This window comes from Maylandia zebra, linkage group LG13 (genome assembly GCF_041146795.1).
Source record: "Maylandia zebra isolate NMK-2024a linkage group LG13, Mzebra_GT3a, whole genome shotgun sequence".
In the NCBI taxonomy this organism is placed as follows: Eukaryota; Metazoa; Chordata; class Actinopteri; order Cichliformes; family Cichlidae; genus Maylandia; species Maylandia zebra.
Window position 1 is genome coordinate 29,254,542 of NC_135179.1, and position 18,554 is coordinate 29,273,095.

The window sequence follows — 18,554 nt, forward strand, 5'->3', positions numbered from 1 at the left end:
CATTTGGACGTGTGTTTAGCTGATAGAAACCGAAACGTCCTTGCTTTTTGCGGATTAATTAAATATAAATATTCTTTCAGAGACACGAACCGATATGTTCACACATAAGAACTAATTCCGGTTCACTGGGAAGCTTTGAACTGCTTTCTGGAAAGTGACCATTGTTGTAATCAGGTCGAGGCTGTTATCATTTCCACTTGCTGACTTTCTTTGTGTTTTTTACGGATTTGCAGCAGAAAAACAGCGCAAGCTTTTTAGAGTGTCATGAAAGAAATGTCAAGGTAAGTTATGCATGTGACACATTTTTTCCTCATGAATGATTTTGCCCGCGTTTAAGACAATTCTGAAGAATAGGCTACAGGCTAACGTTAGCAAACTGTCACAACAAGGCCTGCAGCCTTCGGTTGCTGGCTGTCCCGCTTTGTCGCTGGTGGGAAACTGCAGAGTAAATGTGTCAAAATACCCGCATAGTTTCCACTTGTTGGTTTTATTTGGGAAAATGACAACTTTTAAAATGTCTTTCTGTCGAGTCGTTACTTAAACCAATTCTTCCGTAGCATCCGGCTAACGTTTTGCCAACTTGCTAAATTAGCCAAATTGTTAGCTTCCCGTCGTGTTTGTAGCATCTCTGCTAACGCTCGCACGCTGTAAGGAGAGGTTGAATAGTGGCACTTTTTAAATTTGCTGTCTTGGTCAACTCGCTTTCCAAGTTCGACATTGCACACAACTATGGATTTAAAGCTTGCTGTGTGTGGGAGATGTGATTTAATCAGGTTGCTGTCTGTGGAGTGTTTACACAGTATAGTGTTCGCGGCAACAGAACAAGCTAACTGCAAAACCCGACTGGTGTTTATTAAAGTATTGTTAACGCGTTGGGGAATGGTTCATGTCTTGTTCTTACTGAGCTTGAAACTTAAAAAAAGTGTGCTAAGTGGTGGTGTAGTATCTGCTTTTTGATCTGTTGTACCACGTTTATCGCAGCACCATGCCTAGTGGGCAGCAGCCTCAGAAACACTATGGCATCACCTCTGCGATTAGCCTCGCGCCCCCACGAGAAATAGACCACCACTACACCAAGAAGCTCTGCGATGCAATGAAACCTTTTGGAGTGTTTGAAGATGAAGAAGAACTCAACCATAGGTGAGGAATGCATCTTCTCTCTCCCTCTTTCTTTGTTAATAATATACCAATCACCACAATACAGTTTTTGAATATGTTGATTACAAACCTATGATTTGAAGAGCTATAAGCATTTAAACTAAGCCTCTCTGATATCTATTGTCTGCATTTTATTTGATGTGCACATTAACTAAGTGAATGTACATGGGCATGTAAACTCTTAGGACAGGTGACCTTGTGAAAATCATTTTCACTCTCTCAATGAATTTGTGGAAATGAAGGATTGTGAAAGAAGTGTCAGCTAAAAAGTCTTTCTTTTCAGACTTGCAGTTCTTGGGAAGCTGAATAACTTTGTTAAAGAATGGATTGCAGAGATCAGTGAGTTAAAGGTAGGTTCTGCTTGGGAAGCTGAATGATTTCTAACCCTATTACCAGTTTCCACCCCCAGAGTTCATTTTATGGTCATGCTGAACTGAGATTTACGGTCCCAAAAATTTGTCTGCCTGTTTGCGCATCTCTGTTTGGGGGTTGTTCACCCACCCCAAACCTACTGTCCTAAATCATATTTGCTTCCACACACTCCTCCAAAGTCCTGATTGCCTGTCGCTGGAAGTGGGTGATGTGTCATCCTACTCTTGATTAGTTGACAAGTGGGCCAGAATAGAGAAGGGAGCAACAGTGGAGTTCGCTGGGAACGGGTGAACTGTGGAAAAAGAATTCGAAGATAAAAAGAAAAAAAATACAGCATGAAATACACAGACCCTAGCTACTGTAGGCACTACTTTTTTTCTTTTCTTTTTTTTAACATTTGGTTTCACTTCAGCTCTTTGTGCATCAGAAGTTTGATCTTCTCTGTTTCTGGAGGAACAACAATCTTACAAGCAAGAGTGGCCCACAGATCAATTCTACCACATACTCTGTACACTACCTCCACTACGCTGATGACAAACCTGTCTGCAGGCCTGGAGTGGACAGTGACCGCACCACCACCACTGGACCATAAATCCCATTTAAGACTAGGGCTGTTCTACTGTCTAATGCTTGTTTTTGTTTTTTGTTTTTTTAACTGTTTATTGAGTTAGGCAAAATTTTTGCAGAGTTTTACAGAATTTCCCACTCTCTATAGTTGTGTGACATTAATTATTGGATTAACAGGGGAAAGCGCTCAATTTAAATGAGCTTTATCAACAATGCATGAGTATCACTGCAGATGTCCACGTGTTTAGCACTTTATTTGTGACCCCACAGAAACACTGTGCTACAGACACACCAACTACGCAAGCACCCTTTAAAGAATAAATAACAGGTGTCTATTGAACCAGCAGAGTATAATCTTTGCTTTAAAGTTTCCTCGTCCACGAATATGCAGAGCCATATGACGACATCCACATGCCTGCCAATTTTTGTGACTACTCAGCTGCACTACAAAATAATAAATACCTGTGCAGTAAAGCACAAATGGTCTTTGGTGTCTGCATCTCTCTACGTTTCCAACCAAGTGTATTCCCCGTCTTGTGTGAAGATGATGGGGCTTAGTGCTTTATGAAGTGTTTAATCTTAAACTGTCTAATCAGACACTAAAGTGACACTAACACTTTCTTCTGTTTTTTTTAAAAGTCATACTGACTTCAGTTTCTTATCTCTGCTCTACAGAACCTTCCACCATCAGCTATTAGCTGTGTTGGGGGCAAGATATTTACATTTGGTTCATACCGACTTGGAGTGCACACAAAAGGTATGTGTATCTGTTACTCTAATAATTTAACATCTTGTCAACGTGAAACCTGTAGTGTATGATGATTGGCTGGTTCTTTTGGCACAAAAAGAGCGTGTTAGCTGAGCATTATTACCACCTATTGCAGAACCCTGTACAAGCAGGTGTGCAACATTGTTTTTGAAAAGCTCAGCTCTCCCTGACGGCACTGAAACACAAGGCTGTCGCTGTCATTGTCATGTTCCTGTGCTATTGAGTGGTTTTGAAAAGGCTAGTTTTGGGGTCAGAAAACTGGGTAAACAAACACTGGTGTGAATGTGGTTTGAGTCTGCCATTGTTTTAAACAGCTGGCCAGTGTGACAAAAGGGTAAAATCTTTATTTAAATACAAGAGTATAATAGTGATTTGCACTCTTCTCATTTTTTAAAGTTACCTGGTTAGCATGTAAACTTTGCAGTATTTTATATTTCAACCTTTTGCTTTCTCGGACAGAATATATTATATATTGATATATTATTGTAATTGTAAATATTTTTCTTAGTAATGAGCAATCAGATATTGCAAAACTGCAAATGAAGTTCTTTGTCTTTCATTTCAGTAATTTTAGTTGCTGCGGAATGAAAATGTAGTGCAAACATGCTGTCATTAAAAACCTGCGATGTCACGTATGACAGCCTGATCTGTATTACAGTTTAGTCCAACTTAATGCAATCACGTGTGAACTACTGTTATGCATTGGTGTTTTAATGTGAGACAGCAGTTACCAGTCCTGTGTGAGATAATGAGCTGTTATGGTCACAAACATTGCAGCATCGCGTACCCAAGTTCCACCATCCTGAGCAAATTTGGAGATGGTTCTGTTAAGCTAAGGGTGCACAGTGTGTTTGATTTTGTTTTGGTTTTGTTTGTTTTTCCATCTTGGGATCTTCGTAGAATTCTATTGTAGATTTCTTCTATTTTACTGCCATATGACACTTTCAAATCATGTGTCACATCAATCTCATGTCTCACTCTTATAAAAGTGTTACAAAAATGTTTTCCCAACTTCCTTCCACACACCTACAGTTGCCTCTGCTGACTTTACTAGAAAAAAAACCAATAGCACCATCAAGTAGACTGAGAAAGCAACGGATTTTATTATTGTAGTGCTAAAATTCAATTTATATTTGAAATTTGTGTAATAAACAGAGGAAGGGCATTGCTGTTCGACAAACTGATGCGACAGTTTCTGTTATGCTGGCCACAAATTGTCTCTTAAGTGATTCAAAAATTCCAACTGTTTATCAAAACATTTTCATCAACATGGTCAATATTTAAACTCCTTTGTTAAAAATCTGCTCAGGTTTGAATGTTCCCTGTGTGTTCTTCCTTTCTAGTCCCCTTGGCAGGTTTTTTTTTCCCCTCATGTAAATGTTCAGTAATTTAGTCACCTTGAACATTGCTACTTCCTCTAAACCCATAACATTTTCTACACTAAACATGAGCAGTCATTAGGCCTGTTGTGCTCAATAGTTGCAGAACTTCTTTGGATGTTTACATACCTAGTTTAGTATTTCCTAAGTCTGTGCTTTAAACCATAACGTTTTATCATGTAATCTTGACTGAATCAACTTTACTATCATTTGATTCATCAACCCTTTATCCTGCTGATCAATCCAGATGACACTGATCAAAGTAACTCCTCCTTACAGGAGCTGATATTGATGCCTTATGTGTGGCTCCACGGCATGTAGAAAGAACAGACTTTTTCCAGTCTTTCTTTGAGAAATTGAAACAGCATGAAGAGATTAAAGATCTCAGGGTAAGTCTTGTTGACACAGCGGGGGGCGGCAGACTGACCTACAGTGTCCTCAGATGTCCTTTGTTGTTGATGAGGCCTCTTGTTTGTTCTCTACTCCCTCAAGGCTGTTGAGGATGCTTTTGTACCAGTGATAAAATTCAAATTTGATGGAATTGAGGTGAGTTTCATTGTCACCCAAATGATAATCATGATTACATCAGTGCATGCATACTGATTAAAGTAAACTAATTACACTACTGTGTTGGTAACATGCTTGCTGCAGGGTACTTTGTGCCATGTTGCTTTGGTCATGTTTCCCATTTCAACAAGTATGAAGGGTTAATCCCATGACGCAAACATTTTTATCTCTAATGTTTTATGTCTCTGTGTGAGCAGATTGACCTGCTTTTTGCCAGATTGGCCTTACAATCCATTCCAGACAACCTGGACCTGAGGGGAGACTCCATCTTGAGAAACTTGGACATTCGATGTATCCGCAGCCTTAATGGTGCGCTCAGTGGTCACTGCTGATCTGAGGCTTTAAGTTAAAACTGACACATCTCCAAAGTTTTCCTAATGGTAATTTCCACAACTGTAACACTGCCTTTTTTTTTTCTTACAGGTTGTCGAGTAACTGATGAAATTTTGTACCTGGTGCCGAACAAAGAGAACTTCAGACTGACACTGAGAGCCATCAAACTCTGGGCAAAACGTATGTGTGCTTGCACTTTCTATGTGTTTGCCGTTGTTTGCGTTTATTGTATTTATTTGCACTTGGGTTGTGTATCCTGTATAGAGGTTTAGGACGTGGCGTCATGCACACATCGCTTGAGAGCTGCCATATTGGCCATAATAAGCGTTAGCAATCATGTCTAATTACTCAAGTAGTTTAAATAGAAATTGGATACAGGCATCAAATAAACAGTATAATGGCGTAACAAATATAAGTTACTTGAATTTTTAAAATCACCAGTGTTTGTTTGAAACAATATTTGACTATTTAAAATTTTTACATGTATTATCTCGTTTTGTTTTTTTTTTTTAATTTATTTTATTATTATTATCTTCATCTGCCTTCTTCACCACTACACTCAGCTTCTCACCCTCCTCATCTTAAGCTTCATTCCTGAGTTGAAGTTAAATGGTAAATGGCCTGTATTTATATAGCGCTTTACTTAGTCCCTAAGGAGCCCAGAGCGCTTTACACTACATTCAGTCATCCACACATTCACACACTGGTGATGGCAGCTACATTGTAGCCACAGCCACCCTGGGGCGCACTGACAGAGGCGAGGCTGCCGGACACTGGCGCCACCGGGCCCTCTGACCACCACCAGTAGGCAACGGGTGAAGTGTCTTGCCCAAGGACACAACGACCGAGACTGTCAGAGCCGGGGCTCGAACCGGCAACCTTCCGATTACAAGACTAACTGCCAACGATCGCCCCAAGTTAGGGTTATAACATGAGTAATCCTATGTGAACAAACTTAGTTTAATCTCTATATTGTTGCAATTGGTTAACGGTACCAGATCAGACATGTGACCCTCCCGTTTCTGGACAGCTGACAAGAGATGGCTAAACAACAATATAACATCACAAGCTAACATCATGCCAGCTAACATTAGACTCTAGCGTCCAAAGACTTTTAACTGCTTTCCCTCTGATCAAAACTTTGATTACATTCTCAAATCACCAGAGTTTATGTTCTAAGTTCGAATCTGCCCACATAAGATCCAAAGTTTCAGGAACAACCATAAATGGCAGCAAACAGGAAATAACAGCAGCACTTACTGACGGAAAATTACAGATATCCTCAACAATTCATCTCAGTGTGACTGTCGTTAATCAGAAATGAGCTACGTTGACCCATTGATAATGTAAGGGATAATGCACAGAGAGGTGCCAATATCAATATCGTGGTCCACTTGATCCAGTGACTACAGTCCAGTAACTAGAGTTTGTTACCCATCTTGACACAAAATACTGATATACAAGTCGACAAAAGTTTGAATGTTTATCTCGTTCAATATAATGTTTGATATAAATCGTGTGGTGTGATGTTGGGGAGAACGCCAGGAGAGGGGAAGTTAACATCCATCTTCAGCTCTTCGCTGCCAAGTTTCTCCACATAACGAGCAAGATGCTTGTCACAAAGTGTTTCACTTCCTCTGAGAGAGTATATACACTTGTTTGTTTATTCATAGCTGCTATAGTGTGTCTCATCTATATGTGGTGTAGGTTTTTCACTATGTTTCAGGCTTATTACATGTCCGAAATGGCCGATAAGTTAATGCCACGTGGTAAGCGGTCACATGTCTGCAAATCCTTTATGTAAACATTTGTGTTTACTATCACATAAGGCCAGAGGGGCCGATGGCGCGATATGGCAGCCTGGCTTCTGTCAGTCTGCCCAGGGCAGCTGTGGCTACAACTGTAGCTGCCTCCACCAGTGTGTGAATGTGAGAGTGAATGAATAGTGGCATTGTAAAGTGCTTTGGGTGCCTTGAAAAGCGCTATATAGATCCAATTTTTTATTATTATTACTACAAAAGCGCTCCTCCTGTTTTTCTCACATGTCAGTGTATAACTCAGAGTGGTTAGTGATGCTCTTCTCAATAACCTGTAACATTTCCTGTGGCTGCAGGTCGAGGAATCTACTCCAACATGCTGGGCTTTCTGGGTGGAGTGTCATGGGCTATGTTGGTAGCCAGGACCTGCCAGCTCTACCCCAACGCTGTTGCTGCCACACTTGTCCATAAGTTCTTCTTGGTTTTCTCTAAATGGTGAGATTCTGCAACTTATCGTCTTCTGCTTTTTGGCAGCGTCTCACAGCCCAAATATATTTATTTACTGCATTCATTACCTTCCTTTTGTAGGGAGTGGCCGAATCCGGTGCTTTTGAAACAGCCTGAGGATAGTAATTTAAATTTGCCTGTGTGGGACCCGAGAGTGAGTATTACACCAGTGTTTTACCTTCTTATGGTATTGTTATGCCCTCTGTTTTACACATGTATTGCTGTGTAGACACTGGTAAAGCTATCTGGATGGAGATGTGATAAGTTTGTTGGTGTGTTTTTTAAATTTGGCTCGACAGCTAGTGTGTAGGTACATTTCACATCTCTTATTTCATGTCTCCTCATCCCTATGTCCTCACGTGACCACGACATTGATTGGGTCCCACTCATGAGCTCCAGTGCTCTTAACTCTGCTCGGAGGAGGCCTCCCAGAGCAGAGCAGTTTGGAGGAAGGAAGACTTCCCACATGGACGTCTTGTCAGATAACACACCCCTACAATAGAAAGTGCATTAGATACAGAATAGAGCTGAAATCTTTTTTTATGGGAGTCTCATTTATTTTGGAGACTAAGCCCTTCGTACCTTCTAGCGCTAGTATACATATGGTAACCGTACCATAAGTGGTAGGGCTGAGTGGGGCAATGGTGTGTGTACAGAATATTTCAGGACATATTGAGACTTTTTTTTTTTTTGCAAATGTAACTCTGTTCTATCTTGTCAACCTCACAGAGCCATGGGAAATTACTTAAACTGAAGAAGACATTGGAGCTATTAATAAATGACTTGGATCTGTGTAAAAATAAAGAACATTTAATCAAACTTTCTCGGAATTTGAAAAAAATCTTTTCGTCTGAACATTTGTTGTTCCTGTGATAGTTTAGGTGGTTTTTAATGAACAGTATTTGGTGGTTTGGTGGCTTTTAAATGAACGTGGCCTCCTAATTTTGCGTTTTGATGTAAAAAAACAAATTGTTTTTGAATGTAAAATGACTGTAGGTGATCGCATCCTTACACCAGGGGGTGCTGCAGAGTTGATGAGAGGGGGTATTGAGCCTGTTCTCTTACAGTCAGAGCAGGAGCAGCTCGTCTCTTTCAGTCTTTTCCTTTTCCAGCTGTCATATGTTTGTTTTTATAACTTTGCTTATAAATCTCTTTTCAAACTAAATGCTTTTTGCCTTAATTGAAAACACTCAAGCCCTTTGTAACTACTGTGTCATGTTTATTGTGTCCCTTCAGCAATAAACACTTTTTAATTGCATATTGGTGTCCTTTCCGTTCAGTCACTTGGCGACTGCTGAGCTGTAGGCTGAAAATACCATTTAGATTTTATTCATGCCACATGTTTGTTTTACGCTGAGACATTCATCACAGTGTGGACTGTTAAAAGCACAAACTGTTTATTTCCTGGTGGTAAGTTGGCATTTGGCCGTAGGCCCTCCCCTCTCTCTTAAATACAGAAAAGCAAGTATCCAGTGTAAAACCAATCATATGCAGGATACTTAAGAATGTGTCCCACTTTTGTGACAGGCTAAATCCAGATTTGGTGATGCTTATCATGCAGCTGGTGTTAAGGCTCATTGTGCACATAAAATTTCAAGTGTTTTGTAATGCTGGCAAACATGAATAGCTCTCATTTGATGTTAAAGATTAGTTATGGCTCATAGCCTTTTTTTTTTTTTTTTCATTTTATTTTATTTATTTATTTATTTTTTGTTTTTTTTAGAAATAGTTTCTTTAATTCCGCCATCCTCACATTGCCTGAGGGGAAAAAATGCAAATGAGGGAAATTTAAGGCAAGCAGAGTGAATTGGGATGTACTGTGTGGGTGGGTGGGATGTGTGTACCTTTAGCTTTATGTTGCTTTTGTGCGTGTGGGTGTGGGTTGTGGTGTAATTGATCTTCTCATTCAGCTCGGTGGGTGGAGTGCACTGACGCAACAGCTCCCTGATCTGCAGAGAACCCAACAAGAGTCCCCTGTGCTGCGTCTTTCCTTAATTAATCGACCTTTTTAAATTCTAGGTGAACCCAGCTGACAGATATCACCTGATGCCCATCATCACACCTGCCTATCCCCAGCAGAACTCCACATACAACGTCTCCACGTCTACACGTACCATCATGAGCGAGGAGTTCAAATACGGTAAAGAGTGAATCAGCAACGTAGCACTGCGAAGTCACTTCATCAGTGTTTTCCAATTTACACTGGGTGTACACGAGGGCTGAGTCATCAAATCCATCTTCGTTCTATCATGAACAGGTCTCAGCGTCACAGATGAGATTCTTCAGGGCAAAGCAGAGTGGTCCAAACTGTTTGAGCCGCCCAACTTTTTCCAAAAATACAAGTGAGTGCTCTGTCTGTGCTTTTGAAACCGCCTGAGGATAGCAATGTAAGTGTACCTGTGTGGGACACCCCTCCCCTTTGCTTTTTGCTTGTTCTACATTTTGAATTTGCCAGGTGCATATTTAAAAAGACACAAATGCTTTATGCAGCTGAAACAAACTAGTGCAACTTGCTCTACACCCCCCCCCCCCCCCCCCCCCCCCCCCCCAAGCAAGTTATTGTTTCTGTGGTGTGGGCAAATTTGAGTCATTCTGTGGTCACTTAGGGTGACTCACTTTGTTTATGAATGTTCCTCCCACACGCAGTTTCTGCTGGCTTTCTGTTGGTGCTGCTCTGTTACTGGAGCTACAATGGTCACCTGAGCAGTGGTGGGACTGTCGATGCCCAAAAACTGTGGATTTTGCTCCTCGGTGTGGTATTGAGGATTGGTACAAGATCATTAAGACTGCACAGTAGTGCATCAGCAGACCAACACCAGTCTCTGTGAAAGCCTGAGGTCTTTCAGGACCTCTGGATTTATTATTTGCATAACTTCCATCCATTCTCTTCCGCTTATCCTTTTTAGGGTCGAGGGGGGGTGGAGTCTATCCCAGCTGTCTCAGGGCGAGAAGCAGGGTAAACTCTGACCATAACTTGTCTAACTTTATTTATTTTCTTCTTTTTTTGTGGCAGACATTACATTGTTCTCACTGCCAGTGCATCGACAGAAGAAAACCACTTGGAATGGTGAGTGTCAAAGATCAAGATTTCTAGTAGCTCAGGAGCTCTAAATCTGTAAATCACCATCAGCCATCATTGTCTTTGATATTAATTGATACATTTGAGCCTGCCAGTTTGCATGCCAGCTTAGTTTCATCTGTATTTACAGTCATGGTACAGGATCATCTATGTAAAGTGTGTATGAAAAAGGTGAATGTAGCTTCGGTGTGTGACAAATTAAGCTTTTGCAGAAGTGTGTGACTTTTGTTCTTTTTAAAACAAAAAGTGAAATTGTTTAGATGTATAGGTCTTCATCTAGAACCTCAGTAAACTCTTTCCTGATGAGTTTAGTCTCAGCAACTAGTGTCAGGTCTTATCGAAGACAGTATAATGATCATTTTTGTCCGATTAAGTCCAAAACAAGGATTTAGCAGGCCTAACTTGTGATTGTGAGCCCCATCCGGTTTCCTTAGGTTTCTCTGAGATTTGCGGCAAGAGCCAAAACACTCAGCTTGAAGCTTCAAAAACAGGCCTTCACTTAATGGGTGATGTTACAGTGACTATATCCAGCCATCGTATACAGTTTGTCCTGCACATCAGTTGGAAAACTGTACCAAGTGCACTGTAACTGGGCGATTTGCTTCATAGTGTAGTCGTCCTATTTCCCCCTGTTGCATTGCCACTGGGTGCCTGAGAAGTCTACCATTATGATTATGCTGCCGTTCACCATTCATAACGTACAATACGTCTCATACATGCACACAAAGGGGAAAAAAGCGTAGCAGCTGCAGCAAGAGTCACATTTATAACACACAGAAAAGTTTGTATGTTGACATGCAAACTTGTCATTAGTAGTATAACAGTCATTACTGTTATCCTGGGTCCACTGTCATGGGGTGCACATATTTGCGTCGTTCAGACCAGATTCATGGACGCGGAAAGTGTAATCGAGGCTGAGCAGTCAGAATTATTCTCCTGTTTTCTCTTATTTGATGAAGCAGTGTTGCCGCGTCACATACACGCCAACCTCAGAGCACGCAGGAGTCAGAGTGTAGATGTGTGCGCGCTGTGTTGCAAGCATAAGTTATCTGTGAAGAATTGACGGGAATCTGCAGCTTTGTAGGTTGAATTTAATGCGGCTCTCATGCATCAGATAAGTATAGATAAAAATCACCTTGATTGGTGAGGTATCACCTTTAACTGTGACCATCATCGATCGATGACATCATTGCCTGTCAGCACAGCCTTGTGGTGTACCCTCCCTGACCACGTCTTAATGTTGTTGTTTTTTTTGTTTGTTTTTTTTGTTTGTTTGTTTTTTCCCCAGGATCGGCCTGGTGGAGTCAAAGATCCGTGTTCTGGTGGGAAACCTGGAGAGGAACGAGTACATTACCCTGGCTCATGTAAACCCCCAGTCATTCCCGGGATCTAAAGAGAACCGGAACGAGTGAGTCCAGCTTCATCCACAGACGCTCAACCAGAACATCGAGACACATTCTAAGGGAGCGTGCTCTTTTTGTGTTTTTCTCCAACAGGAACGATTTTGTGTCGATGTGGTTTATTGGGATCATCTTTAAGAAGGTGGAGAATGCAGAGAGTGTGAACATAGACTTGACATATGACATCCAGTCTTTCACAGACACTGGTAGGTCTAACCTCACTCTGCGTTTTAAATGAGCTGAAGGAAAAATTGCTGCTAAATCTTTTCGAACATTCTAGGAAAAAGGACAATGGCTTGTTTTGTTTTTTTCAGCATTAACATGTGCTCTACTTTAGTGTATATATCAGGGAAAACAGGCGAGTTTATAAATGAACTGAATGGAACTGCTGCAGAAAATACCTTTCCAAACATTTTAGCTCCTTTTTCCAAAGGTTTAGTTCAGATGTTTGTTGTTGAGGGTTTTTTTTTAAAGGGATCCTATGAGATGTCCGTGTTGTGCTTAGTCTTTATAGTCTTTTCTATGTCCGCAGTTTGCAAAAGCTGAAGAGAGTAATGGTACCGAAGCGAAGGCAAAAAATGTTTTTACTGCTGCACCATATCTTACGGCAGTCCTTCCCAACAGAGCATACACACACTCTCTCCATCCTATCCACACAGAAACAGTCGTTTTATTTCCAGAATACACAAGTAGATTGTTTTTTGTTTGTTTTTTTTAGCTAGGCTTTTGAGTCCTACTACTCAGATTCACACAGTGTGATGAATCATTCGTGCGGCTGTGTAACATACAGCTCTGAAACGTAAAGTTTCTGTATGAGTCAAACAAATCTGGTGGCTTTCAAAAGCGCAGGTGATGAGTTCAGTTCTCCACTGAAAATGGGCTGACGGCAAAGTAAAGTGGGGGGAGATGTTTTTGGGTTTGTTTGGTTTTTTTATGGTTATTAAATTTTTTTAAAAAACACTAGTTTTTGCAACTTTAACAATCAATCATTTACTGTGGTTTATAGTGGTGTGTAGGTTGTGTGCTTCTGCTGCTGTAGTTATGTTGTTATGTTTAGTGTAAATGGAGTTTTAACATTAAAAAAAGGACACAAACATACCACAGATACATCTCGGGTGTTTCACTGAGTAAATTGGCAGAAATGACCGGAGCTTATTTGTATGATTTTTATATGTTTAACAAACATTTATATACACCTGTAGAGGTTGTCTGTCCTGTCAATGTTAACGTGACATTGTGCACATCAGTGTACAGACAAGCCAACAACATCAACATGCTGAAGGATGGGATGAAGATTGAAGCAACACATGTGAAGAAGAAGCAGCTCCATCAGTACCTGCCTCCTGAAGTGGTGCAGAAGAAAAAGAGAGTAAGATGTTGCTCTGCGATGCTTGTCTTGTTTTTAGGTTTGTTCTCCTCCTTAACAAATCTGTCCTCCCGCAGAGCATAGCAGAGTTGAACCGTAGTTCTAATGGTGGCAGCTCTAAGCGGCTCTCCCTCGACAGCAGTCACCTGGACAGCTCCAGAGACACAGACTCAGGGACTCCCTTTAACTCCCCGCCCAGCAAACCCTCCAAGCCTACATCTGACACAGACGACAGGTATGATGCACTACTTGTGTGTAATTTTTACTGTTAGTGTTGTCCTTTTTTTCCTAATCCCCTTTTACCTCATGAATACAGTTGTCTTCAAATTGTTGTCATGTTTTCTGCTCTTCATTTTGCAGCGTCAGTCCTCCTAAGCAGCTTTTTGTGGAGGGTTCTCCAGCACCTGTTGCAGCTGCTCCTCCTGCTGCTGCTCCTCCTGCTGCTGTTGCTGCTCCTCTTCCTGCTCCTGTTGCTGCTGCAGCTAAAGACCAGGGCATGTCCATCCCTGTTATTGGTACAAGTGAGTTAAAATAAAATCACACAGGGACTGTGTATAATGCATGTTTTACTTTGCTTCCTAACAGAAATGTCGATTTAAACTGCAATACTTTAATTAAGGAAATGCAGAAAGTGTTACTGTGCACTTGTTAAGTTGGTCTCTAACATGTCCTCTTTTGATTTCCCAACTCCATCACCTCCTCATCCTGAAGAACCTCCTCTTAAAGCAAAGCCTCCTTCCCCACCAGCCAGCAGCTCCATCACCAGCAGCACAAAGCCTACCGCCACCAGCAGCCCCAAAGAGGAGCCCAACGGCCTGGAGGACTCAGTCAACGGAGCTCCTTCCAAGAGACCGCACTCGCCCACACAAGAGGACCCGGCCAAGAGGCCAAAAAACACAGACGTAAGCATTTGGACAACTTATTGACATATTTAAAAGAATGGACCAGATGCTGACACTGTTGTGTTTTGCTGCTGCAGGTGGTGTCAAATGATGACGCTGCCTTCAAAGAACCATATCCACCCTCGTCTGACCCCCAAACACACGGAGAAGCATCCAGCATTGTAGGTGTTACTGCTGCTGTGTCTGCCTCTGTTAACTGTTAATAATAAAGGATTTTCTCAGTAATGTAAAGCAATAAAAACAAATTACATTTTCTCTTCGTTAGACTTCTCTTGCTGGATCAAAGGCAAAGCCCATTCCAACCATCGATACCTCAAGAACACAAGCAAGTTCTTTATCTTTACTTGTTAAATCACTTATTAAAAGACTTGAGGTGATTTCTAACACTGCTGTTGTTCTTCCTCCCTCAGAGACTTCCCAGCATGGAGCTGCCTGATGCCTCCTCGCCTCTCCCTGCCAGTAACAGCTGTCGTGTTGTGAAAAATTCCATTAAACTGGCCCTCAACCGCCACAAGTGAGTTTCATCAGTTATTTGTATGTATGGAGTTTTTCTCCCATCACATTTAGTAGTTGAAAGTGCTGCTTTCACTGATGCAATTCTGATGTGCTGTATGTGTTGTCCTGCTTGTTTTTCAACGTGTCTGTGCAGTATCACACCTCCCAAGCCGCCCGTGTTTGAGGACGCCCTCACCACAGACGCTCCTGCTGCCAGCGAGGAAAAGGGCATGTCCATTCCTGTGATTGGCTCAAGTGAGTATTTGTTTCAATAGCTTCTTTTCATAAAACTGCACATCATTAATTAGAAATCAAATAAATTACAAGCAACAAACAAACGGCAGCGATGTCCATAAGATTTTATTTTATTTTTTTTAATAAACCTGTAGTAAAGTCACTGCTGCGTCCTGTCAGTTATCAGAGACTATATTTACCTTTCTTGTTTACTTTAAAAGGACAAGAGATTAATCACCCTGCGATCTGGTCATTTACAGGTCGGCAGAACAATCCGACACCTGTTTGAAAAACACTCATGGCATACTGCTGCCTGTGGAATATCAAAGAATTAATAGGGTCATATATCATCAATTGCATCAAATCATTTAATCAAGCTTCTGTAATCAAATTCTCCTGTGCTTTTATTTATTTATTTATTTATTTATTTATTTATTTATTTATTTATTTATTTATTTTAAAGAGCTAAATAACCCAGATGTGTGTTATCAGGGTTAGCAACCCTGGTTCTTGGATCAAAGACATGCCCTAAAGTAAAATGAACAACTCCTTTAAAAAGATCAACCTTTTTAATCAGATAAAAAAATGAGGTTGGGCAACTTCAACCAATTCTTTTATTTTTCAGCTCGCAGTAGCATTGGATTAAAGATTTTTCGACAAAATACTTATGAACCAGCATGTAATGGCTGGAGCAAACGCAGTAACAAACCCCAAAGCCGCACTACAGCACAGCATTTGTTTTAAATGGTAACCATCACCTCAGCCTACATTACCAGCAGCTGTCCTAGAATTAATTGTGACCTCCAGAACGGTGATCTTGCACTCATTTCTGAGTGATGCACACTACATTAGTTCAGATGTTTTTTCCATCGCGCCGCTCAGCTGTCGACTTTGGTGACGCGTCAGTGCTGCTAATCGCAAACCACACTCGTGCATCTGCAGTGCTGCTCACTACAGGTGTTCTTTAGCGACCTGCTGCGTTTCTGATTTGCCCCACTAAACACCACATTTTCCATATCATTTTAAAGTAAAAGCAGAGCTTTGTTTTGCTTTCCTTTACGATGTTGAGTTGGTCAAGTAAGATTTTACTCTTTGTGATCTATTAGATTGTATTGTGTGTATATAAGAAAGTGATATTTTTTTTTATCTTATCCATTAATGAAGATCCAAATGTATTGCATAATTTCTCCATTAGTTTGTTAGCACATGCTAAGCTAAGATACAATACAAAGGCTAGTGGAAAAACTCACCATTTCTGTCCCAATCTTTCTCTCTGTAGAACATGTGACATCCAAACATGTGGTGCCTCCCATCGGCAGCTCCATCCCCACGCTAGTGAGTCGAGTAGTCGACCCTCTGAACGGAGCAGCCTCCAAGAGACCCCACTCCCCATCGTCGGAGGAACAGGCCAAAAGGCTGAAAGAAACAGAAAAGGCCAGAATCCATATAGCTTGAACTGCCAACAAAGACTGGATTCACACAGATAACCGAGGTGAGGGGCTTTAAGTAAAGTCAAACACCGAGGACGTGACTTCACACAGGGACAGGCGGCAGCGTTCAGGTCAGTCAGTCTGAAGCGTGAAGCAGCACAGACACCTCACCTCAGACTTGGAGATTACAGTCTTGCCAGTGGATAGGGGATTCGGCCATTGCTGTCACACACTCACAGCCAGAGGGGAGTTTAACCCCCCTCCCGCAGTCTCGGAGATATGACACGAGAACTAAAGCAGCAGGTTTTTGTTCTTTTCTTTTCTTCTTCTTAACTCTGTGTTTAGAAATCTACACATTACAAGAGGAAAACATGCTGTCCTTCTATTTCATCGTCTCCTTTTTTCCAGTTTAAAAAAAAAAAAAAAGAAAAAAAAAAGGCCCTGATCATTTATCAGCACTTGCTACACACATTTCTGGTGTATGCTGATTTTCTTTTACTCCTTCATTTTCTTTTGTCCTCAACAGAAACCTGTACAGTAAATGTTGATGTACATAACTTTTTTTTGTCTTAAAAAGGAGCAAAAGATCACCGTTAAAACTTTTGACCATTCTATTGTAGTTTTATCTAAAAATGGGGGAAAAAAAGTATATTAAAAAAATGTAATTTTTCTTTGTTTTCTCTACTGCTTGTCCAAAAACAAACTGTCCAGTGCCCTGGATATCTTCAGTAGATACTGCATAGGTTGCAGGGAGGGTTTAATGAGGGTGTGCTTGGATGTGACTGGATACTAAAACCACAGCTCATTGGACCAGCATGGACTCCAGGTGTAGGCGCGCAAATGATCTTGGGCAACACAAGAGCTTCTCAGGGGCTGGTAAGGGCAAGAAAATGTTGTCATGACAACAGGAACAGTCACCAGAACCATATCAAAGTGCCACAGACGCTTATAGTTCTATTTGTCTGAGCTTCAGTGTCGCACCCGTCCGTCTCTGATTGGACAAGAAGGCTGACTTTTTCTGCTCACGTTCGTTCAATCCCTAGATGTCAGAAAAGTGTCCCGACACAAAAAAGTGAGCGTTGAACGGTTTAGACACCGCCCCCCCCTCCCCCGAAGTGCTTTCTATGTCTGTGATTGGCTGATTGTCTGACACGTAGTAATTTCGCTCTAGTCCATCAGGAGGACTAAACAAAATGTTTGGAAATACTGCTTGACCCCCTCCCAAACACACACACACCCCTCCACCTGTTCACTGTGGTCTGGTTTTGCTTGTGAAGTGTGATCCTTATAAAAACCAGGTCCCGGTTGTGAGTGCATTTCATGTCCTTTTGGGAAGTTTGTGGTGCTTTGTGACAAGAAAAAAAAACCCAACAAAACAAAAAAAGATGGTTCGAAGCTTTTTGAAGAGTTGTGAGTGTATGCATGCATATCTGGTTGACTGTGTGTGAGCGTGCATGCATAGATGGCTGTGTTTATGTGTTGGAGAGAGACAAAATTCCCTTCTATATGGGTGTTAACCCTCTGCGCCTCCTGTGGAGGTTCTTAAAAGGCATCTCCTGGGGCCACTAGTGGCAGTGGTGGTGGTGAGGAGAGGGGTCGGGAGATAACTACTTTCTTGCCTTGCCTTGCCCAACCCTCCATCTTGAAGCTGGGTGTCTTTGCATTTGATTTCAGTACAGAGGATATATAAATATAAACATAGTAAAGTGTAAAGCGATGCTAATGGGGCGCCCTCTTCATTGGAGCAGGTTGACAGTTGGGACATAGGCTTTCTAGCATCAGTTTCCCCAACTAAATGTACAGAGAACAGTTTTTTTTCCAAAAGGCATATTCTTCATTATTTGGGGGTTTTCTTATCACTTTATTTATATTTGCATATTTGTACCATGTGATTTTTTTTTTTTTTTCTTTTTGATTTTTTTCTTATTTTTTAAATAGCATTCATAGCAGGTAGGTCTTTTGAATCTGCACCACTCTGTTTCAGACAACTCATGTTTTACTGTTCAGAAACATTTAACAAAACAGGTCGTTTAGATGTTTGTTTCTAAAAATGTATTGAAAGGGTATTTTTGTATGTGTTTATCACTTCCTTTAAACAACTGTACACCTATTAAACCCCTAAAAACAATGTGCTGTCTGTGGTTTGGTTTGTTTTTTCCTCAATTTTATAATTACACCTATGACAACGCCGTAATGGGAGCGATGGGATTGGATGATAACTGATGTGCCGTGTTTGATT

General features: G+C 41.1%; 1 protein-coding gene across 3 annotated transcripts; it reads left to right on the forward strand.

The window, feature by feature from the left end:
* Positions 1-11: 11 nt before the first annotated feature.
* On the forward strand, positions 12-18,443 carry papolg (poly(A) polymerase gamma). Of its 3 annotated transcripts, XM_014414385.3 has the most exons (24): positions 15-281; positions 982-1,140; positions 1,442-1,508; positions 2,773-2,854; positions 4,525-4,634; positions 4,738-4,791; positions 5,010-5,121; positions 5,236-5,325; positions 7,259-7,397; positions 7,491-7,563; positions 9,429-9,549; positions 9,667-9,751; positions 10,423-10,476; positions 11,777-11,896; positions 11,985-12,094; positions 13,136-13,257; positions 13,332-13,489; positions 13,615-13,775; positions 13,966-14,156; positions 14,234-14,317; positions 14,422-14,481; positions 14,567-14,670; positions 14,806-14,906; positions 16,165-18,443. In XM_014414385.3, exons 1-24 carry the CDS (start codon positions 265-267, stop codon positions 16,338-16,340), a joined length of 2,550 nt encoding a protein of 849 aa, XP_014269871.1. In that variant the 5' UTR covers positions 15-264; the 3' UTR covers positions 16,341-18,443. The 3 variants fall into 3 exon arrangements, with proteins under 3 accessions (XP_014269872.1, XP_014269871.1, XP_014269874.1); XM_014414386.4 differs by lacking the exons at positions 9,429-9,549; positions 9,667-9,751; positions 10,423-10,476; ... (9 more) ...; positions 14,806-14,906; positions 16,165-18,443 and adding an exon at positions 8,139-8,667 and having other exon boundaries at positions 12-281; XM_014414388.4 differs by lacking the exons at positions 7,491-7,563; positions 9,429-9,549; positions 9,667-9,751; ... (10 more) ...; positions 14,806-14,906; positions 16,165-18,443 and having other exon boundaries at positions 7,259-7,401.
* The last annotated feature ends 111 nt before the right edge of the window (positions 18,444-18,554 follow it).